Source organism: Cotesia typhae, unplaced genomic scaffold (assembly GCF_013202065.1).
Source record: "Cotesia typhae breed Kobodo isofemale line unplaced genomic scaffold, CoteBio_Ctyphae scaffold_91, whole genome shotgun sequence".
Taxonomy (NCBI): domain Eukaryota; kingdom Metazoa; phylum Arthropoda; class Insecta; order Hymenoptera; family Braconidae; genus Cotesia; species Cotesia typhae.
Window position 1 is genome coordinate 3958643 of NW_027423781.1, and position 26790 is coordinate 3985432.

Genomic DNA, 26790 nt, shown 5'->3' on the forward strand with positions numbered 1-26790 from the left:
ATTATAGTTGATTTAATTGTTGAAACTATAACAGATACTTTGTTCATTAATAAACCATGTAAAAAGTTTGTTTGTTTCGTTATATAAATGGAATATACAATAAAATCAAAATATTCGATTCATTATTGTATCAATCATTTACTTGTTAATAAATCCATTACAATTAGTTATCGTTGCATCATTGTTGCAATATTATTATTATTATTTGTATATACTATTGTTAACATTATTATTTGCATTTTTTTATTCTATTATCAGTACAACTATCATTATCATTATTATTTTTATAGCTACTATTATCATTAATATTAATATTATAATTATTTTTTTTACCAATTTAACTATTGTTATATAATAATTAATATTATTACCATGAATTCAAATAAATATTTCTACATCAGCTAACATCGTATGAGTCACTAATGACGGGCTGTTATTTTTAATTTATATTTACGATAAAGTTATCATTTAAATAATGATAATTGTTGATCAAAAAAAGTGATTTTTAAATAATGACCTCAATGCAAACTATATATATCTATTTAGTATTAAAATCAATTAAACATCAACTTAGTTTTTTTTTTTTTTTAGAATATAATTATGTCTGAATATGTCTATTTAGTTGGAAATAATTGTCAGTCACTTTGGTACAACTTTTATTTCTTTTTATTCAATTAATAAATCCAACTCTGCATATTAGTTCATTTATTGCATACATTAATGCACTTAAATAATGTTTTGTATGTATTAATATTAACATTAATAATAATAATAATAATGGTAGTTATTAAAATAATTATAACCACATCAATAATAATCAAAATAATGGTAGCCCTGGCGGATCTGAAATACCGTAAAATTACGGTATTCTACGGTAAAAATACGGTCGATATACCGTATGGCCACCGTAGATTACAGTAGCATTCTACTTGCACAGTAGAAACCGTAAAACACCGTAACTTACAGTAAAGAATGGTGAAAATACGGTATAGAACGGTGAAATTACGGTAGTGTACGGTGAAAATACGGTAGAATATATACTTCTGAACTTTCCAGATTACCGTATTCCAATGGTAATATACCGTCAAATATTCCCTATTTTACCGATAAGTTACCGTACAATAACGGTAAATTCCTGTACAATCGCGGTACTTTACCGCAAAATTTCCGTAATTTACGGTGTCATACTGTATTACGGTATCCTTTGGATCCGCTAGGGAGTAGTAGTGGTTATTATTATCATTATTATTACTATTATTATTAATATTATTATTATTATTATTATCAATATTAGTATAATTAAAATTAAAATAATTATTTTTATTTTTATTATAACAATTGTGTTAGTATTATCTTAAAATAGAATAATTATTATTAATATTTTAATTATTTAACTTTATTTGCATTTAATATTACTCTATCTTTAAATAATTGTTATTACTACTACAGCTATTACTATAAATCTGGTGTAACTGGATCGAGTAGTCGTTTTTCAGGATCGCGTGAATCTCTTGATACTATTAACGTACCCGGTGGGCCACCGAATGAACGGCCAACTGCCATAGGATCACACTTACATCCTTGTGCAGCATGCCGTGCATAACAAGCTTCACATATTGTTACGCATCCTTTCAATGGCCAATAACACAATAGACATGGTAAGACCATAGTTAATGCAGCTAGACATGTCCATCGTGCTGTTTTACGTGATCCAGAGCACGAACACGGCTCATCAGCACAACTACCACCAACTTCTGAATCACCACTACCATTAGCATCACTACAATGATAAAATAGTCCTTTAACACAACATAAACATGATGCATAGTCTAAAGCTGTTTCTGCTGAACAAAAACATGAATTATTACATAACCATCGACTGGGTAATGGTGGTGGTTCGCGACATGATTCACATTTACACCTGCCACAATAATCACACATAATAGATAAGCTACTATCGTTGGGTCGTCCTAACGATCCCGATCCAGTAGTGGCTGGTTCTTTCGTAAATGATACTGGTTGTTTGGTTATCGGTTGACCCGGCGACGACTGAAGTAAGTGATTTTGATGTCGTCTTACAGATCGTGTTTCTGTTGACTCTTGTTCGACTTGTTGTTGCTGTTGCTGTCGTTTTTGCTGCTGCTGCTGCTGCTGATGTTGTTGTTGTTGTTGGTGCACTTGTTGATCATTACTCAATTGTTGGAGTTGTGATCGCTGTTGCTTTTGTTGCCGTTGTTGTTGCAGCTGCTGTTGGTGAAGTTGTATTTGTTGATTTTGTGGTGTCGACTGATGATGGTGATGATGATGCCGATGATGGTGTAATTGATTGTGCTGTTGTCTCCTCTCATTTTTTAGGCATTTTTGACTGGTCGGCTGTCGAAATGGTGTTTCAACATACTCATTGACAATTCGTTCAACATCAGGTCTCGGCACTGTCAACGTAACTTCTCCAAGAGTACGATCATTGCGAAGATGTTGCGTATTGTTATCACTTGAATTAGTTATCGTTCCAGCAGTATTTATCGATTGTAACCGTGAATTCGTACGAAAACTACTTGATGTTGATAAAGGAGTTAAAGGTGCAGTTAATGGTGCTATTGTCGATATTGTTTCCGGTAATCGTGGTGGTGGTAATGGACGCGTGTGATCATGCCCATGTAAACGCGTCGGTAAATTATTAGCTGAAGATGGATTAATATTAGGACTACCACCACTTGAACCGGATGATGATGATGGCCGTGCCAACAACCCATTTTGACCTGACATTTGAACTTCTTTAACTTCTAAACGTTCAGGTAAGCACCCAGTGGATTGAGCTGTGTGATGGATTGTGTGAACTGGTACTGTAAGTGTTGACAAATTTGCTCCGCTGACACTTGATACCAGGGGTGGTTGTTCGTTGATTTTACCAGACGTTGACGCTGATATTTGTTGTCTGACACCAGAAGTTGTCGAACGAATGGATGACGGTGACGATGATGATGGCAACACGCTCGCGCAATCAGCCCATTCTGATCTTTGGACACCATGCAGTGATGCCGTTGATGATGATGGTGAAGATGTGAATAGTGATGAAACTGATGAGGATGACAGTGTTGGTGGTGGAGTTGCTGGTGACGATATGAGGCCTGTTGATGTACGCACTGCCCAGCCTGGACGTGGTGGAAGTGCTGATAATGTAGGTGTCGACGTAGTTCCATTTGAGATTGTGTCCTCACATTCGTGTCCCGCCCTCGTAACACGCGCTTCATCCCCACCTGTAACACAAATTAATCTTTTTTTAGTTTATGTTTTTAATTTTTCCTTTTATTATAACATAATTCATCTATTCTAATTGTTAAAAAAATTTATTTTCAAGGTAATTATGATAATTGTCTTATGAAAACGGAACACGTATAAAATATCATTAATAGTGGGCTTATATCATGTGGGTAGAAGGTTTTGGGTTTTTCTTTGGTTGCTTAAGATAATCGATGTCATCTTTTAGGATTTACATGAGACAGTATTCCTAAAATTGACAGAAATTGTTTAAATTCAATCAATTTTTAATGAAATCTTTGAATTTTCAAAAGTTTTAAGATATTAATGAAAAATTTGGTCGTAAAAAAAATAATTCGCATTCAAGGCTCGCTTGCAACATCATCCTACTAAGTAATAGACAGAAATCAATTCTACTCTCCTACCAATCAATTATTCGGGTTAATATCAAATATTTAAAGATTTTTTTATAAGATTACACTTACAGCATCCCCAGTGTGTATTCTATTATTGTGACGCCCACAGTTATTCTTGGCTCAACGCTGTACAAATCTATTATTGTACATTTCAAAGAGAAACTCGCGTGGACCATTTTATTTTAAATACAATATATACGTTAGATTATAGTTTTGAATTTTCGAAAATGTATATCACTATTTTTTAATTTTTCCATACTAATCATACAAATGAACAATATTGACCAGAAGCAAATATTTCTACAGCACATGTATGAAAAAAAAAATTAATCCAAGGAGAGGTAGATAAAATGTTTGAATGACAAAAAGAAATTAATAAAAACCAGAAGACGGGAGCAAACAAAATCAATGTGACCAATAACTTTTATAAGTGTAAGGTTATAAAAATAGAAGAAAACAGTCTATACATGTAAAGAAAAGGAATGCGCTACGAAAAAGAGATCTTTTTCAATCGAGCTTGCTTTCTTCACTGAAGAGAGAACTCATGGCAGCAGAAAAAAATTTTAGGTAAAGTCAGCGTCCATAGCTTGAATGAGAACTTCTTAAGAATTCTGGCAGATGTGTGGCTGGTAGAAAGAGACGATGTAGTTGTAACTACAGATACGAACAAGATGAAAATAATATTTTACACAAGAGGGACAGATGGTTGTGCTCACGTACCAATGCCGTTTCCAGGGATCCAGGCCCTTTCATTGTATACCAACCAGGTAAATGAGCCAGACTCTCAAGGGTCTTCTTCCTTCTTAATCTCTTCCGCTGTTTTCTTTTTTATTTATTTTCCCTCCTACTAATTTTTTTTTTTTTTCAGACGGTTTCATTCACTGTATTTATTTGCAAAATTGCTGGCTATTTAAATAATTTTTATAAATAAAATATAGATGTTTGACCTTTCGTTTAACGCAACCTTCAATATCATCGCGGTTAAAAATATATGGATTTAAAATCCATCATAAATTTTGTGTATTTCCGTAAATAATTGTTGAAGCTAAAAATATCATTGACATAATTGAACAATTATTTGGATTGTTATGTGAAAATAACCGAAAATTTTCTGTGCTTAAATTAATTTATCTCTTTTCAACTATCGATATCTGAAAATGTTTTAATATTTTTACAATCGTGCAGCTTAAAATTCAGCCAACAGATCATTACACATCATATACGATATCATGTAGTGGGCGCCGATAGTGGGCGTTGCGATGCCTCGAGCGCCTACTTTAAGCACCTACGCTTTCCTTTAAGATTGTAGACATTTTACTTGCTATAATGAATCCCTTGACTACTTTTAAAGTATCCTCGTATATTTTTATACCACGCTGCTTATAATTTCCTAAATAATTTTTTAACTAATCGAATATTTTATCACACTTTAACTAACTACAATAATCTTTGATTTTACATTGTTTAAAACTAATATAATTTTATCAATGAAAAATATACTTTTTTGTGCATATGCTTAACTACATCCGTTGTCTGTAATTGAAACAATCAAACCATTCAGTCTCTGACGAATGGAATGTGCACAGCTATCATCATCGACATAGCGATTGCTTCAGGTCACAGACATTCGAGTCGCTATTATATACAATAATGATAAAATGTATATGAGAAAAATAATTATTAAAAAGCGATATTTACAAACGTCAATATTTAAATATGTATTATTATATATTCGATTTTATTTTGTACTATTACTATTTTTTTTTTTTTTTTTTTTAACGATCTCACTTTGTATGAAGAACTATTTTATAACAATTGAAAATTATAAAAAAATAAATTGAAATTATCAAATTTATACCCGCAAAATGTCTTCTTTCCCCAAAAATAATCCTATCTGTCTCCAGTACTGCGAAACACCGTCACCGGTTCGAAAATCAGCAATCCATCAAAGCACTCCAAAAAAAATTTTTTTCAGCGACTAATTTTACAAATTCATCCACATAATGAGCATTTAAATAATTAACATTACTATTTTTGATTAAATAATAAAAATTTCCACAATTAACACCAAGTAACTCACTATTTAATATTTAATATTAACTGCATTAAAAGCTTGTAAGAAAAAAATATAAATAAAACTTTTAAGCCACAATAAAAACAATTTTCCTCTAAATTGTGTAAAAATTTTTATTTACTCGTTAAAACTGCTTTGATAAAATTTAGTTTAATGATGCTTGTAAATTTAAAAAATTTCAATTTCGCGCATAAAGTTATACAATGCGCGCGCATCAATAGCCGACTGAAGACTGGATCGTGCTTGTACGATTAAACCCGATGATTGTTCGGCGTAAAGCAGCTTGGAGGGGATCGTTTTTTAGTAGGGATGACATGCCTACGCAAAACCTGTAGTAAGCGAAGATAACATATGATTGTGAAAGAAAAGAAGAATACTGTGAGAGAAAATTAGAAGAGGGAATGATTAAACGGTGGGAATGAATGATAGAGACGACATTTTGTAGTGTTAGAAGAGAAGGTTGACTTTATGCCTCAGACTTTTTATGAATGGATCAACGCTATCATTGAAGTTTCGATTGAATGGAAAACATCACGCGCTTTCAATTTTTCTGTTATAAAAAATATTATACACACATTTTCAGATTAATTTTTTAATACTCAACAAGGAAAATTTTTTATTTTTAAATTTATTACAACTTTTGCTAAAGTTAATTGTTTCTACTTATTTTTTATTAAAATAAAGTATTTCATGTGCTTTTTACACAGAGGTTATACAATAGAAGAATATTTAACGCTCTAAAATATTATTTATGTTTTAAATTATTTTTATAAGGATAAATGTAATAAATTTCTATAAAATCCATTTAATAAATGTATTATTTATAAAAGTATTCAAAAAATGTTTTAAATGGCGGGATTTTTCTGCTAGTTCTTTTTTCTACTTGTTTTAACTTGTAATAAATTTAACTTTAATATTCATGTTTATAATAACAATTTATTGTTTGAAAATAAATAATTTTGTCGCTGAGAACATTTTAAATTGATTTTCACTAAAATAAAAATACGAACATGAGATTAGGCCTCAATTTCTTTGAGCAAGGAAGAAATATTAGTTTTTTCAACAAATGGATTACGTATTTGCTTTCATTGAAAATTATTGTTATTAATTCATTCATAAAATCGTCAAAAAATGTAATAATGCTTGAACAATATTTTATAAAATCTATTTTTCCTAAATTCACGGAGAATTTTCTTCAATATTATTTATTAGTGAAAAATGTATAATTTTATAATTATTTAATAAACCTTCTACTCTATATGCTACTTTTTTTAGTGTACTTTATGTTTATGATTATAAAATAATTAACGTAAAATTAAAATTTTTCTAAAAATTAATTTTTCGTTTTCACTGGCCGCAGTTGATAATTAAATAAAATGATAAAGATATTTATTTAAACATTAATGTGTAGTATGAATGTACATGAGAAGTCGGAGTCAAACTATACTGAAGTCCGTCTTTACTCTGTTAAACAGACGGAATACGAAACGATCTGATGTTTTTAGGTCTGTTACATGTAGCAAGGCCCCCAGGAAGGTCGACTGCCTACTTTTTCTACTTCTTCCAGCTGCATTGTATTACTCTGCGGTAGTATGGCAACATGAGGTTCACTTTAAAAACTCTTTTTTTTTTGTCAACTTCCGAAGAAGTCAAAGTGTGGAGTTTAAATAGTTAAAACATTGCAATAAATTAAATCTAGAAAATTAATTAGTTATTTCTATAAATTTTTTATAATATTACTAATAAAAATAGTGATCTTTATTTTAATTACATTTACTATCAGCAGTACCCATGATATGTAGCTGCGAATGTTCATATTCTTCACGAAATTTTCTGTGCACGACATTTAATAAGGACTTTTTTTTTTTTTTTTTTTTTAATTAAAAATCCATATTTTTTATTTTAATGCTTTTTATTTATTTTTTTTCTCAAATTTGCTTCGTCAAAAGAAAAACTGGGATCGTACGAGGTGAAAAATTTGGCGTCATTGCGTCAAAAAATTTTGTGTTAAATATTTAACACTTTTACACGTAAATTTAAAATTTATTGTGTTAAACTAACTAAAAAAAGTGTTAAATATTTAACATATAAATTTTTAACAAAAAATTTTTTGACGCATGGACGCAAAATTTTTTACTGTGTAAATGATTATCTAACTCTTCAGTAAATTAAAAAAAAATTTTTTTTGTTATTAAAGCTTGCAATTGTGTAAGTAATATTAATTAACAATTTGAAAATTCTAGAAATATTTTACTCCGCAAATTAATATGCATGTTAATTCATAAACTGTTAGTAGTTTGTAAAATCTAAAAGACAACTTCTTGAGATCTTCTAGAAAAGAAACTAGCCGCAAAGTTCTTAAATAACGATGAGTATTTTATTTTATTCTGGTTCTCAGCTTGTTTCTATATTTATTTCACTCATGACTTCTATCCTTGTTATACAAAGTTCATTCATGAATCGGTCTGTCTCATTTACTCACGATTCCTTTCTTGTCTCTTTTTCTCATGTACACACGTTCATTCATACTTTCTCTCTTATGTTACGCACACTGTATATAAATATACACACACTAAACGATATGCAAGCATCGTGTTGTAGCATAAATAAACTCAATATATTGCATTCAATTTTTTATTTAATTTTTACGATTAAATCCACGTTTAAACTCAAAATCTTCGTTTTAAAAGTTTTTAAAAATATAAACGAGGAAATTTTATTTCAAATTTGGACATTTATAATATTAGTGAAAAAAATTAATCGACGAAATAAATTTTCTTGATTAAATCTTTTGAATTTATGATTATTTATTTTTACTACATTTAATTTTTTTAGTAATTTATTGCAACTGGAAACAATTTTAATCAAAATGCAGAGAAAAAATGTAATTGAAGCATAAATAATCATTTTTATGATCTAGTAAGATAAAATAAATTAATTTTTTGATATTTTTGTTCTGAATTCTAAAAATTTTTATACAATTTAAAATAAAACTTTTTTGCCTGACCAAAAATTTAATTGAATATATTCCAATTAAAAGAGCACTTCTTTCAATTTGATTAAAGCATGAAGGAAGTTTCACTACAGCAGAATTTTATTACTTTGAAAGATACTTATTTTTACTTTCAATTATTTCTGTTTGCAGATAAAAAAACTGGAATAAATATACTCATAGTTTGAATGGATCGTTCACATATACATATCGTAACTGAGCAATGCAATGGCGTAACGTTTTGTAACCTTGGATAACACGTGTATTTTTTAATTACACCGACAGCCGGATATCGTTCAATTATTCCAATACAGAAAATAATTAAGAAGTAATCAAAACACGACGTTTAAATAAACGCGCTTGAAAATTTGAGTTCGAGTTATAATATAAGTATGAATACAGTTGTTTCGTTATTAATCGAAAGTTTTAGAAGATTGTTCTTAAAAATATTTCGTTCACAATATCGTTGCTTTGATTAATGATAAAAAAAAAGTATTATTCGTTTAATAACTACAAAAAAATCAATATGTTTTCATTTATTTTTTTTTTAATTCTAAAAATTTATGAAAAAATATCATGCAGTTAATAGATTGTATTTTTTATTTCTTAATTGTTGTTAAATTGTGTAAATAAACAAAGATTTACTTTTTTCCAACTTTGATTTAACGAAGAATCATGTCAGACCGTTTTTTACCGAAGTAAAAAATTTTATTGAAATTCTGTTCTAGGTGGAAGTAATTTTTTCTTAATTCAAATTGTCATAAATACTTGATACAATAAATTTTTATATTTGATCAAGATTTTTAGATACTTTAGGAAAGCAGTGTCACCTATTTCAGCTGAGAAAAAAATTTTCTCACCATGAGAAAATTTTTCTCTTGAATATTTGATACCTATTTTCTATTATTTTAATGTGCAATTATACATATTCAACGAAAAAAAATTATTCAATATTCTTTGATCTTCCCATTTGACGTTAATCAATAAAAATATTAATGAAAATTTACTTCTATCGAGATATTTAATTTTTTGGAGCAAAAGAGAAATTTTCTCAAGACAAGAAAATTTACTTTTATAAAGAACTAAATTTTTTGGAGCAAGAGACTGAATTTTCTCAAAACAAGAAGATTTTATTGACTTAAATAAATTTTCTTAGATCAAGATACATATTTCTTAAAGCAAGAGAATTAATTTTGTTGGATTAAGTGAAATTTCATGTGTCAAAAAATAATATTTTTTTCGCTCAAGAAAATAATTAGGAAGAAAAATATTCTCTTGGCTCAAGTGAATCTTTATGTCTGTATATAAATTTTTTACGATTTACTCATCAGTTATTAAGTAATAAAATTCCAAAAAAAAAAAAGTTTTCCATTCATCAACTATAAATGGGAAGCAAATAAATCGTCAACATTGATATTAAGAGCTTAAGCTATAAAAGAATTTGTTTTTCATCATCTTGAATATTTTTGTGGTGATTAAAATAAGATTAAAAAAGAGATAGTCGTTTCATTTAACCCACCCGAATATCTATTCGTCATTTATAGCCTATGTATATTATTTAAAAAGATCAGACGAGCTTCCGGCATGAAAATTTAGATGGACATTAAACCGCATTGAACTTTTCACGATCCTACACAACACACAAGTATATAAATAAAAGTCACAACGTTTGGTTGTAAGTTTAAGAAAAAGATGACGATGAAGATGAAGTAGAAGAAAAAAAGGATGAGGAATCCGGCCAAGTTACCTCTGGTGCTTTCATCTCACTACTTGAAGATCTGTTTGCTTCCAGAAGTTAACAAGGGAACATTGCCAAGAACTGAGCCAAGTTAAGTCTATACAGTACATTGCGAAAACGTCGGTCTTCTTTGCTTATGTGGTGTGTTCACCGTTTTACTGTGCACTTGTGGAGCATGTGTACGCCGATTATTAAATTCACTCTATACTCTTATCTGTACTCTAGAATACACTATATACAAATGTAGTATAATACAGTTAAGCTACTGAATATATTTATATACTTTTATAAACAACCGTAGAGTAATTGCTAAAATTTCTTTCACACGAACACACACACACACATACACACGTCTATATATACACATACAGGTTGTGGCAAAACGCCACGTAAACACCCAATCGTGAAAGCAAATGAATAATATTTATAGAAACTACAAAAATATACTTCATAATAATAATTATAATAATAATATATTTTAAAACTATTTTAAGATTTGAAATTTATTTTTCAAGGATTTAATTCATAAAACTGTGTTAAATATAAATCATACTGAATAAATGGATCAGTATGTACGTTGAAGAAAAAATGCTTGAATCAAAAAAACTATTAATATACTAAATTTTACTCTTGATTTGAGATATATATTCAGTTTGAATGAATTCAAAAAATTAACTGACGAATGAGGAAGCTAAAATTCGAGGGTGAGAAAAAAATTCTCTAGAATTATTTTATTCGAACAAAGCACTTCGATATTTTTAAAAGAGTTTATTTTAAAAATTTTTTGGCTACGCAGAATGAAGAAACTTGTTCTTGAATCAAGAATATAAAGTTCGAAAAAAAAAAAATTATTCTTAGTTTTTAAGAATTTTCCTTAAATAAAGAATTTGATAGTATCAATCAATAGAAACACATTTCAGAAACTAAGAAAAAAAAAAGACTGTCTAAGCAAAGATTTCTTTACTGAAAAAAAAAATTTTTGACTGGAGAATAAATTTTTTTGGCTCAAGAAAATATTAAGGAAGATTGAAAATTTTTTGAATAAAGTCAAAGTTTCTTGAGCCAAGAAAACTTCTTCTTGCTTGATTCAAAATAACTTTTGTCTTCATTAAAATTCTCTTGGTGCAAGAACTTTTTTTTTCTGTCGGCCAAAAATAAATTAAATTCAACAATTAAAATTCATTAACTTTCCGATAAAAAAAATTTAATGTATGCTTTTATTACGATAGGTAAAGATTTAAATAGATTTATTTGAATTAGTTGAAAACTATTTCGATCAAATCGAAAAATTCTTCCAATGCCTAAATTTTATATCAAATTGACCATTTTTAAACCCGAAAACTTTCGATTTCACTGAAAAAAAATATTTTTTCTGTTTCACAACCTCACTGCAGGCACTTTTTAGAAATGTTTTGTTCAAACAGCGAATAGTTAAGAATTAATAAACAATAGCCTTTTCGTTCTTCAATATCCATAACAATGCCTCTATAAAAGTTTTTTAAGGATGTTCGGATAACTTTAAAATTGAAAGAGAATAGGGCATGATAAATAAATAAAGCTTTTTTTTATAAAAATTTGTAACTTTTTTCTGGTTAGATAAAACACAGTAAAAAATTTCTCGTCATTTTACAGAGTGTTAAAATTTGTGTGTTGAATATTATACTCTAGTGTGTTGATTTAAACACTCTACACAATGACAAAAAATTTTTTACTGTAAAGAATTCGAAAAAACACGTCAAAAAAATTTTATCAATAAAAAATTCTTTTCTCAGTGTATCATATGTATCATAAATCAAGCTATTCTTGAAAACATTTGATTTTTTTCTGTTATAAATACTCAATTTTGTTTATCACAATAAAAAATATTGACACAAGCTATCTATTGACTTTCTTAGAGCGATTATGAGGGAGGAGAACGAACAAACTGTAACGTAATATATTGAGAGAAGTCTCATACTTAAAAAGGCGAACCATGATATGGATAAAAAAGAAATGATGAAAAATAATAAATTAGTGTGACATAATAATAAGCCCGTCTCTAATTTTATACTTAATGAAAAATATCTGTCGATGAACATCTTCAAAGGTTTATAATATTTTATAAAGGATATTGGAAGCTTTTAAGTTTTAATACTAATTGCCTTTGTCCCATCATTTCTTAAACTTTTCACAACTGTTCCTATTTTTCAGTTTCTTATTTATTTCTTTTCGATTACATTATTATGCAAAAAAAAAATTAAATGCCAATAGAAATGTATTAGATAGATCAATTTTTAAAGAAGTTATGGATATTGGAAAATAATATTTATTTTAGGTAGTATGATGAGTTGTCTTGGGACCAATACGCAATCGACCATTTTAAGTAGAATTCGTAGAAATTTATCTATTGCGTTGGTTCTCATGTCGGGATTCACTTAGAATTCGGTCATATTATCACTTAAGTAGTCGAGTAAGGCTACAAAATGACATTGGTTCAAAATCAAATTATGTACATATGTAATGTAACACGCTTTGTGAACTCTATAACTCCCACAATTCTTGATTAATCTTAATGAAACATTGTACATGTATTCCTTGGACGAATACCTTGAATGATTTTAAAAATGAACAAAATCGATCGATTAGTTCAGAAATAGGAGGCATTTAAAATTTTCAAAATAGTGAAAATTGCATTATCAATTACGTTATCTGCACAGAAAAAAAAATTTCTTGAACCAAGGAAATTGTAAGGAAGACCGAAGTTATTTTGGAGCAAGAAGAAATTTTCTTGGCTTAAAAAAATTTAACTTCATTTAAGAAATTTTAAATCTTCCTTAAGATTTTCTTGATTTAACAAAATTTACGCTTGACTCAAGACGTTCTTTCTTTCTGTGTGTGTATAACGTTTGATTAAAAAAAGGAAACTAATTTTTTTTTTAAATACGAATTAAAGCTTATAAAATTACCTTTAATTTGACCTATAACACATTTACTTGTAACATTTACTCCGCAAATTATTGAAAAAAAAAAAAAAAAAAAAAAATGAAAATAATCTATTCCTGTGAAATCTACTTTTTGTTTTGATTCAGACCAAATGACATTTTACCAAGTAGATTTTATAGAAATCCAACTTTTAAAAAATTTTTCTATATTTCGATTTAACTCGACAAGCTGAGTCAGAAAATACATTTTTTTATTACTAAAATATATTTATTGATTATTCATATTTACATATATATTTAAACATTCTCTGTGCAATTCATATAATTTATTAATTCATATAAGTTCATTCATATTTCCTGGCTATTTTTGGCTTTAGCTTATATTAAATTTTTTTTTTTTAATTTCATTTCAATTGTAATAGTTACAATAATTTTTTATAATATAGTTTAGTAACAGCATTTAGGAAAAAATTTTTTTAATTAAAAACTTAATCAGATTGGTGTTAATTTGTTGTCAGAAAATAATATGGTTCAAAAGCTTATATATGGGATAGAACGCGACTTGTCACGACGATGGTTTCTATAATTCGCTACAGATCTTTATGAAATTCAGTATATTTATTCTACTGATAAATACAAAGGTCAAGTTCAAATATAAGCTTAATCGGTCATATAGTTTTCAAATTACAGGATTTTTTAATTTTCAAAATCCTAAAAATACACTTTTTTATAGTTTATTTATTGAATAACTTTTGAATACAACATTGTATTGAATTTCTGTAAAATCTACCTGAAAGCTTTTTCAATGAGCTTTAATTTTCATATTTTTTTGTCAAATAAAAATTACATTCAAAAATTTTTTTATGAAATTTGCTGTTTTCTTTCTCAAAATTACTAAAATTTGAAAACTTTTAATTGATTAAACGCCTTTAAACTTATTATTTTTGTTCAAGTATGAAATCTACTTCAATTTCAGCTGGGGAATGGCTTTTATTTAATTCGTAACTTTTTTTTTTAAAAAGAAAAACTGTCTTGATTTCAGAGAAATCATCTTGATTCATAAAACTCAACTTTTAAATATTAATTACTTGGAAAATTATAAAGATTTCTAAATAAGAATCGAATTGTAGCTTCATAACCGATAGAACTTTATAGCTAAATTAAAAAAGTTCAATAAAAATATTTACAAATGAAGATAACCAGTTTTTTGTCTCGATTAATCAAAAATGAAAAGATACCCTTTTGAAATTCAACTTTTAATTTAAACAGAAGAAAATTGAAAATGAAGTAACTGAAGAATATTTATTCTTCTTGACCGCGACAGTACAGCTAGTTTTGAATGTACATGCCAAATGCATACTCCGGGAATGGAATGGACAGACATAGAGCTAAGTCTAAGCTCAGAAGTAAAAAATCTCAATATAACATATATCAAGTATAGTATAAGTATCCACTACTGTACGTACTGAACTAACAGGGAACACGAGAGATGTTAGAGAGAAGTAAGCGAGGTTATAGGTCCAGTAGAACAACAAGGAGCGATAATACTGAGATAATGCACGTTCATTCAATCGATTCTATGCTTGAAATACTGAAGCTAAAAAATAATCTGACACTAAAATAAATAAAATAGAAGAACAGGAAACATATGGTTAAAAAAAATCTAAATAAAAATAAATAATCAAATAAACGAATAAAAAATGTAAATGAAAAAACAAGATTGTTCTTCTCTCTATTGAGCGTGTGACAGCGTGATTTCAGACGGTGGCGACCTGTTGGTGCTTGTTGGCTGGCTCCCGTACTTACGCGGTGCACACACTATTTAAGGACTTTCTTTGGAGGCATAAACGTGAATGAACGCACACGAATTCAGTATAGAACGACAGCACTCGAGAGTTAAATCCAACGCTCTCTCTCTCTCTCTCTCTCTCTCTCTCTCTACCTTCCTCACTCATTATATTTCTTCTCTGTAGAACAGATAGCCATACCCTTCTCATTCGTGCCATCAAACGGGCTTAAGTCCTCGGGCCTTACGGTTGCTTCGCCAGGAGTGGGGGTAGTCTGTATCTGCAGCTACACACGAGAGAAGGCCACGATGGATCAACTAAAGACACTGATCTCAGGGATGTATCATTTCTCTGGCCTCTCTGGTCTTTAAATGCAATCATTTAAACATTTTGATTCCAATGTTTTTTTTTTAATATTTTTTTAATTGATAATTTTATCATAATTATTCGTGTTTTTACAGTAATTATTGATTAAGAAGTGATACAACAGAAAATGAATGAAATCTTGTATCAGCTAAAGCACGTTATTTAATTTCGTATGGGAATGTAAATTGATTAATATTCATGGGAAAAGTTAAAGTGCTTATGTAGTAACATCTATGGAGTATAATTGCAAAATCATTACAAGAAAATTTGTTTTATCTTTTTCTTTTTATTGCACGGCTCATAATGCTAAGCATTAGAGAGTCCAGCATGGAAATATATATATTCGAAAATCTATGCAGCATGTATCTATGAATTATATATGTTTGCAAAAAAATAAATGTCTCGATTTATACGATATTCTGATGAGTGTAAAAATATATTTGAGGAGTTAAGTTTCAAAAGGGTATCTTTTCATTTCTGATTAATCGAGACAAAAAACTGGTTATCTTCAATTGTAAATATTTTTATTGAACTTTTTTCGGTTATGAAGCTACAATTCGATTTTTATTCCGAAATCTTTATAATTCTTGAAGTAATTAATATTAAAAAGTTAAAAAAACTGCTCTTTTAAAATATGAAAAGATACCTTTTTAAAAATCAGCTCCTCATTTGATAACATTCAGCAGCCGAAATGGAAGTAGGTTTTCTATCTTAAGAACGGTTCCCGTCTTTTTCTTTCCTTGCATGCACTCATCGAGAGACACTGTACTATCTTTGTTGCATTCGCAACAGCCATTGCAGATTTATGAATTTTTTTTGAATAATTAAAAATTTCGATAAAAACGATCTGATAGAAAATAAATCTAATGATCTATTGAGTAGCAGAGCGTTTTTTAAGAATTTTTCATTGTTTAGGAAAAATTCACGATCGTGTAATAGCTAGAACCTCATCTTAATTATTAATTGTTATCGTTGATCAAAAGCTATTTAAAATTTTATAGGATATATAACAAAATATATTAATAACGGATCTTTAAATAACATTATCATTAGGTAACAACTAAATTTGATTAAAGAAAATTATAGTTTAAGTTTTTATTAGAATATTTATTACTTATATTTAAATGTAATTTATTTGTAAAATGTTAAACCTAGAGAATAAAAATTCTTTTTAAAACCAAAAAAGATCTTTTACCAAAATAACAAGTTTTGATTTATACAGCAAAGTTTTTCAAAAGTTACGTGATGAAAACAAATGAAATAGTTAGATTTTTATAAATCTAAACATCGGTAAATTTTTTTTCCTATACGCATGCCCATTACAATTTCACACAGAAAAAAAAATTAATTTGAATCAAGAGAAAAATTCTTAAACCAAGAAAATAATTTTGAGGAGTTCCATTGTCTTGGATCAAGACGAAAAATTCTTGAAGTAAAATTTATTTAAACCAATAAAAATTTCTTAGTTTAAGAATTTTTTTACTCAAATCAAGAAGATGAAATTCTTCAAAATTATTTACTTGATTCAAGAAAATTTTTTATTCTGTGCAGCTGATGCTCGGTTTAGTGAGTGAAGAAAATAGCGCGGAATATTTGAAATAATATAAAATTACGTTAATTGTCGACAATAATAAATATCTTTTTCTTTTACCCTACTCTATAAATCGGCTGTAGAGTTACTTTATTTTTTAGCTCTATCAAGCTAGTATGGACTCGTCCATCATGCATTTATTCCTTATTCACGAAACATTATTTTTTGTGGAGTTAGATTTATTGCTAATTAGTCGTTCTGTTTAGAATTTAGAAATTTATTTATTTATTAATCGACATTTATGCCAAGGCTATATAAGACCGAATGACAAGCTAAAAAATACATAATAAACATCGAAAATTTACATTTTTAATAATTTAATAAAAAGGTTTTGTTGTAAATGAAGCCGAGATTCCCGATTCAAATTTTTAAACTCATATAATTTTATTATTAGTTCGTATTACGTTTCGCCATGAGGTCTCATGGCATCTTCAGGTGAACTTAAAATAATTTCATAAGTCTAAATTTTCTTTAATTTTAATTTGTAAAAACATGTGTGTAACCTCAACTTGCTAAACTTTAGTTTCAAATATTTCAACATATCAAAGATTTTTTTTTTTTAAATTTAACACAGATTTTTTTAATAATATTATTTAACATGTAAGTTTACATTTATAGAATTTAAGATGCAAGATTTTCATTTTTAACAGAGTCGTTTTTAATGAAAGCTTAGAAAGAAAAAAGTTGCCATCAGTTACGCTAAATTCTAATTTTTACATAGCAAGTCTTTAATTTTTACATAGCAAGTTTTTAATTTGTACATAGCAAGTATTTGTTTTACTAATTTTAAAATCTTTAGTTTGAAATGTGCATTCAAGTCTTCTAAGCTTACCATGAAGACATTATTACATACTTATAATAAAATTCTGATAGAAAATTTTCTGAATTAATTTCATTTCTGTAATAATTTTGAAAATTTACTTAAAGTAATATTAGATTGGATTAGATATTTATTTATTTATGCCAAAACGTAATTACTATTTGAAGTTCAGATAGACTTGCAAAGAAGAAACATTTACTTTTTGAACAACCACATTTTTCAACAGTATATCTGGAGATCTCATTTTTAGTGAGTGTGATACAAATACGGGAAAAGTTACTGAATGAAATGGTTGAATAATGTAGCCTAGAAGTTTTTAAAAATCAAATTTTTGATTAGTTATTAAACTTAGAGGCTTGATTAGAAAAAAAAAATTTTTTATGTGATGTTTTTGGTAGAATAAAGTACAGTGTTGGATTGATGCAACTAAATTTCTGTACAATAAGGTGTGTCAAAATGTAACTTCCGTGATGGACCTCTTAAAATTGCTATTTTGGGTTCAGCTTTTGACAGGAGTTGGGTTGGTCATTTCCTGACATTTTGAGCGTAAAAGGATTTATTTGATTTTCAGAGAATTTTTTAACAGGAGCTTTGTTTGGGCATTTCCGCTGAAATTTCAAAATTTGGCGGGAAGTATCCAGTTACATTTTGACATACCCTACTGTGCAATGTATCTACATTTTCTCATTGTTTTTGAAAATTATATTCTTTTTTCTTTGTTTTTGTTATATTGTTTGTAAAATTTGCCATTTGGCATGTGCCTTGGCATTAATAAATTGATAAACTAAACTAAACTAATTGTCGAATAGCAAGAAAAGTACATATTAATAAGTTAAAAATTTTTGTAATATTATTCTGAGTGGAAAAAATTGATTGAAATAAACGTAACTGCTATACTAAAACAATTGATTTAAACTCATCTAAGTTCATTCTTTAGACTCAGGATAAAATTAAAATAATACAGTAATACTTCAATACTTCAAAGTAATTGAAAATTTCAAGAGTTCATTACATCAAAAAAGGAGATTAACAATTTGCCGATACTCATGATCTCGCGGATAATTACGTTATATTATAAATTTAATATCAGAGTATTTTATTTTATTTTCTTTATATATAAACCCAGCAGCTTTAAGGACAATAATAGAATTTTAAAAAGATACATTTGTTAATCTGAGTGGCGCATGTAGCCATCAGTCTTTCATACTTAATTATTATCAAAGCATTAAATCTTTACATATAACTAAGCATTAACATTATCTTGTTAATTAATCCTTTATTATTAATTGAAAGCAGAAACTTGAATATTATATACTATTAAATTTGAATATATTTTAAACTAAGCAAAGAGCTTAATTATTTCATTGCCGTGGTGGACAAAAAAGCTGATCAGAGCGTAACAATGTCTGATATATTAAGATCGCGATCTGTCTTGAAGATTTGGGGCATTTTAAAGTGACCAATGTCAGTGAAATATTTTGATATATAAAAATAATTGTGAAAAATAATTGTGAAAAATAATTCAATTTTTCGTGAAAGAAAAAACAATTAGAAAAAAAGAACTTCAATTCTTTTTTTAGTATCAATTTTTATCTTTCTTGTTATTCACAAAAAAAAACAAATACTGTTTAACTTCCCAAAAAATCTATAAAATTTACAAAAGTTTGTGCGTAATTTGACAGAATATTTATGTGAAAATAATATAATTTTTTTGTAATTCCTACACAGAGATAAAAATTTATTTAGATCAAGTAAATAATTTTGAAGAATTTCATCTTCTTGATTTGATTAAAAAAATTCTTAAACTACGAAATTTCACTTGATTTGAATACATTTTATTTGATTTGAAAATTTTTTGTCTTGATTCAAGACAATGAGCTTCTTCAAAATTATTTTTTTGGTTCAAGAATTTTAAGTTCATTTTTTTTTTTTTTTTAGTGTACAGAGCTGTTTTTTCCATGTTGAAAATCAGATGACTTTTTATGGTACTGAAATCTTCGAAGCAAATTTATTTTCAAGCCTCCACAAATTCTATCGTGAACAACTAAGAGGAAATAAGAATATGCCTTTCTCTTTTTCTCCCGAAGTCGAATTTAAGTGGTCCGAACGAGGGTTTAAATTTATAGTTATACTGTATATTGTACTAATACAACGCAAAGGAATGTGGATGCCCTATAGTCGAAAGCTATGTCCACCCACCCGTCAACCCACAAAACTGTCGTTCTACCTATTCTCAATTATCAGATTTATTGTAGGTAATATAAATACTGAATATCTAAAAAATAAAATAATTATCTAAATTGTAACAAAAAAATCTTTTATCAATTTCTATTCTTCCAACTGTTCAATAATTTAATAAGCAACGTGAAGTTTCACAATCAATATACTTTTTCTTCTATGTAAGAACTGTTTTTTATTTATGTATTAATACTCACGTTCTAATTTAATCACAACCCACATTTAAAAAGTTTTACAGCAGACAGTAAAAAAAATTCATTTTTAAGTTTGGCTTAGATGAAAATATTTAGTTAAAAATAGTAATTAAACAATTTAGCCTTTATATTGTTTGAGGTACACAGAAAAAAAAATTTACTTGAATCGGGTGAATAATTTTGAAGAATTTCATCTTCTTGGTTTCAGTTTAAAAATTCTTAAACTAAGAAATTTCACTTGGTTTAAGTACATTTTATTTGATTTAAGAATTTTTTGTCTTGATTCAGGACAATGAAGTTCTTCAAAATTATTTTCTTGATTCAAGAATTTTACTCTCGATTCATATTAATTTTTTTTTTGAGTGTAGAAGTACCGTTTGTGGCCATTTATTGTCTAAATAAACGATAGAAATGAATTTATATTAATAAACCATTACAAACTCAATTTATGTTAATATAAATTTTTTAAAACTAAACAAAAATATAGTTATAATATTATAATTTTTTATAAATTAATTCAAATGTTAACTGGCCAAAAACGGTACTTCTACCTTATATGAGCTGCATAATATTGTTAAGATTTCATTAAAAAAAATAAAGTAGTCAAATTTTGTGGGATACAACATATTAGACTGTGCACAGAAAGAAAAATCTCCTGACTGGAGAACAAAATTCTTAGCTCAAGAAAATTTTCGGGTGTCTGAAGGACGACCGAAGTTGTGTTGGCCGAAGTAAAAATTTTTCTTTAAATTTCAATATTATTTAATTTTTCCATTTGACATGTTAACCAATAAAAATATTGATGAAAATTTACTTCTATCGAGATATTTAATTTTTTAGAGCAAGAGAGAAATTTTCTCAAGACAAGAAAATTTACTTCTATCAAGAACTAAATTTTTTGGAGCAAGAGGCTGAATTTTCTCAAAACAAGGAGATTTTCTTGACTTAAATAAATTTTCTTGGATCAAGATACGTATTTCTTAAAGCAAGAGAATTAATTTTGTTGGAATAAGTGAAATTTCTTGTGTTAAAAAATAGTATTTTTTTCACTCAACAAAATAATTGAAGAGTTGAGTTTCAAAAGGGTATCTTTTCATTTTTGATTATTCGAGACACAAAACTGGTTATCTTCAATTGTAAATATTTTTATTGGACTTTTTTTATTTAGCTACCAAGTGCTCTCGATTATAAAGCGACAATTCGATTTTTATTCCGAAATCTTTATAATTCTTGAAGTAATTAATATCAAAAATTTCAAAAAACTGTTCTTTTAAAATATGAAAAGATACCTTTTCAAAAATCAGCTCCTTAATTAGAAAGAAAAATATTTTCTTGGCTCAAGTGAACCTTTTTTTTATGTGTGGGTATCGATATTCAAACAGATATGATAAAATAAAATGAAACGGATATACAGACCGGATGTGACGTAATGACACGTAATAAATGTAGATCATACTCAAATTGATATATATATATATATATATATAAGGAAAATTAAAGGGGCTATAGATATTGGGGATAGCAAATAGAGATATACTAAATAAGAAAATAGTACAAACACTACAGACGAACCGACAATTTGATTAATTTTTTAATTTTAAATTTTTTTTTTTTTTAATAAGTATGGTACAAAGTTTAGCTTGAGAACGAGCTGAGGAAACGTCCAGGCGTTTCATTCATGCTATCGTACCACGCTCTCTTTTCTTCTCTCCATTCAAACCACACACACACACACACACACACACACACACACACACACACACACACACACACACACACACACACACACACACACACACACACACACACACACACACACACACACACACACACACACACACACACACACACCTCTTTATCTGTTATACGTTCCACGTTGCTTACAATGAGGCGCACGCGCAATAGATATCTACTTGGTAGTCGCTAGTAAATGCTACTAGTATGAAATAAAGCATTTAATTGTGATTTTGAGTATTAATGAAAATTTTGAAAAACTCAATGAAAAAATGGCTTGAAGAAAATTTTATACAGTTTGAAGGTAAATTATCATTTATAATTTTTCCTTTTACTCCAAATAATTTTCAACAAGCTAGAACTGTTTTATTAATCATTTAAATTATGATTATAATAGTAAGAATATTAGCCATAATTACGAGGTATGTATTTTAATTATTGGACAATGTCAGTACTGATCAGATGAACATTTTTCATAATTTTTATTCTCATTGAAGAATGGGAAAATATACGATCACATGAATTCTTGGGAAAAAAAAAAAAAAAAAAAAAAAAAAAAAAAACGGTTAATTTTGCGAGTTATATTCAAATTTCTAGGATATTTATGAGTTTAGATAGCACAATTACAATAATACTAATTAAAAGATAATTTTGATCTTAATAATCTCCATATTAATTTTGCTATGAAAATTTATTTCTTTTAGTACACAGTAAAAAATTTTTCGTCATTGTGTAAAGTGTAAAAATTTTTGTGTACACAGAAAAAAAAATTTACTTGAATCAAGTCAAAAATTTTGAAGAATTTCATCTTCTTGATTTGAGTAAAAAAATTCTTAAACTAAGAAATTTTTCTTGGCTCATTCCACATTTTAATGTGTTAAATCAATACATGAGAATGTGAAATTCTACACAGAAAAAAAAATTAATTTGAAGCTAGAAAAAAATTCTTAAACCAAGAAAATAATTTTGAAGAGTTTCATTGTCTTGATTCAAGACCAAAAATTCTTGAATCAAGTAAAATTTACTTTAACCAAGAAAAATTTCTTAGTTTAAGAATTTTATATGCGGAATTAATACTAGTTTGTGTAAAAACAGTCAGTAACATAAATATTTGTGTCAAATTTGACGATAATTTATTTACTTTGTATTCTGAAAAAAAGTAATTTTTCAAACAAATTTTTCATACTTCAACCAACATTAAAATTACTTTAAATAGAATATTTACTATTAGGTAGTGAAAGGTACTAATTTCGACTCAAGAGAGTAGACTAGGAAAGTCATTTTTTTCATGAAGTAAATAACTTTTGGATACAAATAATTTTTTTCTTCAAGAACCTAATTTTTTGTTTTGCATTAAGAAATCCCTTTTCTCTGAGTAATTACCAATTTAAAGTATCCTTGTTTTATCCCCAAATATTTTAACTTCAAAGTATAATAAAACAAGGAAAAGAAAATTTTTTTTATTATGATGCTATATTAAGTTATGTAATTTTTATGTTTTCTAATTTTTTTGAATTTATGCGAGATGTATGTAAAGTTAATTTTGTAATTGTTATTCATTTCTTATTAATTCACAGAGATAAAGGATTAAATCATGAAGTCATATAGCTGGATATTTATAATTTTTTTCCTTGGATTTCAATTATTTATTAGAATATTTATAATTCTTTGGTTCACATTTATTTTCTTACATTTAATATTGGTTATTTAATGTAATCTGTATATATATATATGCCTACAACAACAAATACGTCCAACTTAGTTAACTTGTTTTTAGAGACTTTCACGTGGCTTTCTATATTATACTAGAGTTTCATTCATCATAAGAAGAGTAATGGATTACAATACTATGTGCTACAAAAGCGTTCATTGAGGATGAAATTTAAATCTCAACATCATTTAAAAATTACTAATCTCATTTGAATTAAATTAAATAATTAAAACATTATTTATTATTGATTACTCCTACAAAAAAAAAAATAAGGGTCAAAATAATTACTTCTCAATTTTTTATTTCCCATTAATGTTTTTTTTTTTTTTTTAATAAAATCCTTCATGATTTAATTTCCATCCGACTGAAAATTATTTTAAAAACTAATACCAAAAAAATCTTTTAAAAAATTTGGAGAAATTTATGCTAATGATGCAACAGATTTTATTTATTTATTCAAGAGTAAATTTTGTGAATTAATTCTTGATAAATATTTATTGATTTCAACGCTTATAATGTATATCATAAAAATACAAAAGTGTAATATAATAAGAATGTTATATAGTAAATTTATGTTCATAGATTCGACATTTGAAGTTGTATAATCGATACTTTAATTAAGTTATTATCAATTATTTTTATCTTTAAGTTTATTCACAATCAAAATAATCACATTTATCTATTATTCTAGTATACTCATTATATTTCAAATACATGTATGGTATACATTCATAAAAAATCTTATCATCACGCGAGTGTGACAATGACTGAAATATGTCATGAAAAAAAAAGTCTAAACACCTCTGTAAAATCAAAAAATCTTCGTCATTAAAAACTCATTAGACGAATCAATTAAGTGATTTGCCGTCTAATTTATATCATTTAATATAATAATTTTAGGTAGTAAATTATATCAATAATTTTTTTAAGCAGTTATTTACTTCTGTAAAAAAAAAAAATAAAAATATCCAGACTAAGTACAGCTTCTTTTTTAACTTTAAGACTGTTCATTTTAATAATCTAAAAATATTTTATTTCATAGATGGTAATTATGCGGAGTAAATTGATGAATTAATACTGAACTAAGTGATCCATATTTTCACTAAAAAAATTTACAAATTTAAATTTAAATTTGATGATTATGTTTACTACTTATAATAGCAAAACATTCAAAACAAATTACTAAAAAAGTTTGAAAATTTTTCAACAACCTCTAAATAATCAAAATTTTTCTTATTTGAGTTGAAAAACAAACAATTAAAAATGTTTCTTCTCTCAATTATAAAAATTATGAAAATACATTTTTCAATTAGTTTCAAAGCTTTTATTGTAAAAAAAAAAAAAAGAAATTAAATTTCACCGAAAATCATTGGTAAAATTTTTAATATAAAAGAAGCAATTTCAATTAATTTTTTTTGTATTTTACTTGTAGAAAAAATTTTAAATGTCAACTTCTGAATTATAATAATTTTTCAAAAATTTGACATGTTTAAAACTTTTTTTCAAAGTATTGTATTTTAAAATTTACAATGAACTTTAAGAAAAATTGAATTACAATTTTCGGCGAGAATACTATGGTCACACTTTTAATCACCAAAAATAAAATTTTATAACTTTTTAATATTGTTATTTCTTTTTGAAGATGATACCTAGCATATTGTCATAAAAATCATCGATTACTTTCTGCTATTCCAATCTGTAGTAAAAATTTCTAACGACCGTTCACGTTTTTTTGCAATTGAACCTCTTAATTATTGATAAAAATAATTAGTCAAATGATGGTTTTTAATAAATAAATCCTAAGATAAAATATAAATGTATAAAAATAAAAGCCGAGATGAAACTAACCGTTACGACTTGGTGGCCGTGGTGGAGCAGGATATTGTGGTGGTACAAGTGTCGGTGGTGGTGATGGAGTTTGATGACACCTCAATCCTTGTTTAAATCTTCCACTTCCACAACCGGAAGCTATTATCGGTGTTCTACTAGGCGTAATACTCGTAGTGGTATTAATTAATGAACCACTACTACTACTACCACCACTATAATTTATTAATTGTGAATTAATAATATTATTACTACCACCATTATTTCTTGAAGTAGCAATACTACCACCACCACCACCACCACCTCCACCAATAATAGTTACTCCAGTTGTACCCACAGCTTCAACATTTCTTAATGTATTATAGCTTAATTGTCGATTTGGCGGCCAAGGCGGGCGCCGCGGGGGCAGCGCCGGGGGCGGGGAACAGTCCAAGGTATCCACACTTCCACACTTTTAATTCACCAAACGCTAAATTTTTTTCACCCCACCCGTTTTTATATAATCACCAATTGTCTTCCTACTGATTTTCATTCATTCACTTTTTTTTTTTTTTTTTTTTAATAAAACATAAAACCATTAAATTAAAATAAAACAAATAATTTACGTTTTATTATTTTTAAATTTGCGCGCGGCGTATTTAACGCAGTGCGCACTCGAAAAAAACGATAATCCGAGGAAATACCAATCCCCGTCTCGTTTGTCCACGATAAATTTTTCCCCTCGTCGTATTTTTTATCCTTTTCATTTAATAATATTTATTTATTTATTTTTTATTTTAATTATTATATTATTTTCACAGGTAATAGTTTACTTGATTTATATTTATTTAAAACAACAGAATATGTTAATATTTATAAAATCAAGTATTAAAACCATTATTTTGTTTTATTCTCATTTTTTTTTTTTTTTTCACTTTATCAATTATTTATAAAATAATAATCACAATTACACTCTTATCATTAATAAATAAAATAATAATGATAATTATAACAATTATTATTGTTATTATCGGTATTATTATAACATATTTAAATAATTTAATTAAATGATATTTAAATCATTAGATATCACGTTATTAATAAAACAATAAACTTTTATTTAATTATTACTGGTAAAAACTTT

General features: G+C 27.2%; 1 protein-coding gene and 1 long non-coding RNA gene across 2 annotated transcripts in view; one reads left to right on the forward strand and one right to left on the reverse strand.

The window, feature by feature from the left end:
* Window positions 1-26790, forward strand: part of LOC141537566 (uncharacterized) — a 143293-nt gene that overhangs the window by 20931 nt on the left and 95572 nt on the right. The gene's annotated exons all lie outside the window — the stretch shown is intronic.
* Sty (sprouty signaling antagonist) lies at window positions 644-26103 on the reverse strand. The gene is made up of 2 exons (XM_074258606.1): window positions 25689-26103; window positions 644-3257 (listed from the first exon to the last, which is right to left on the reverse strand). Exon 2 carries the CDS (start codon window positions 2764-2766, stop codon window positions 1456-1458), a length of 1311 nt encoding a protein of 436 aa, XP_074114707.1. The 5' UTR covers window positions 2767-3257; window positions 25689-26103; the 3' UTR covers window positions 644-1455.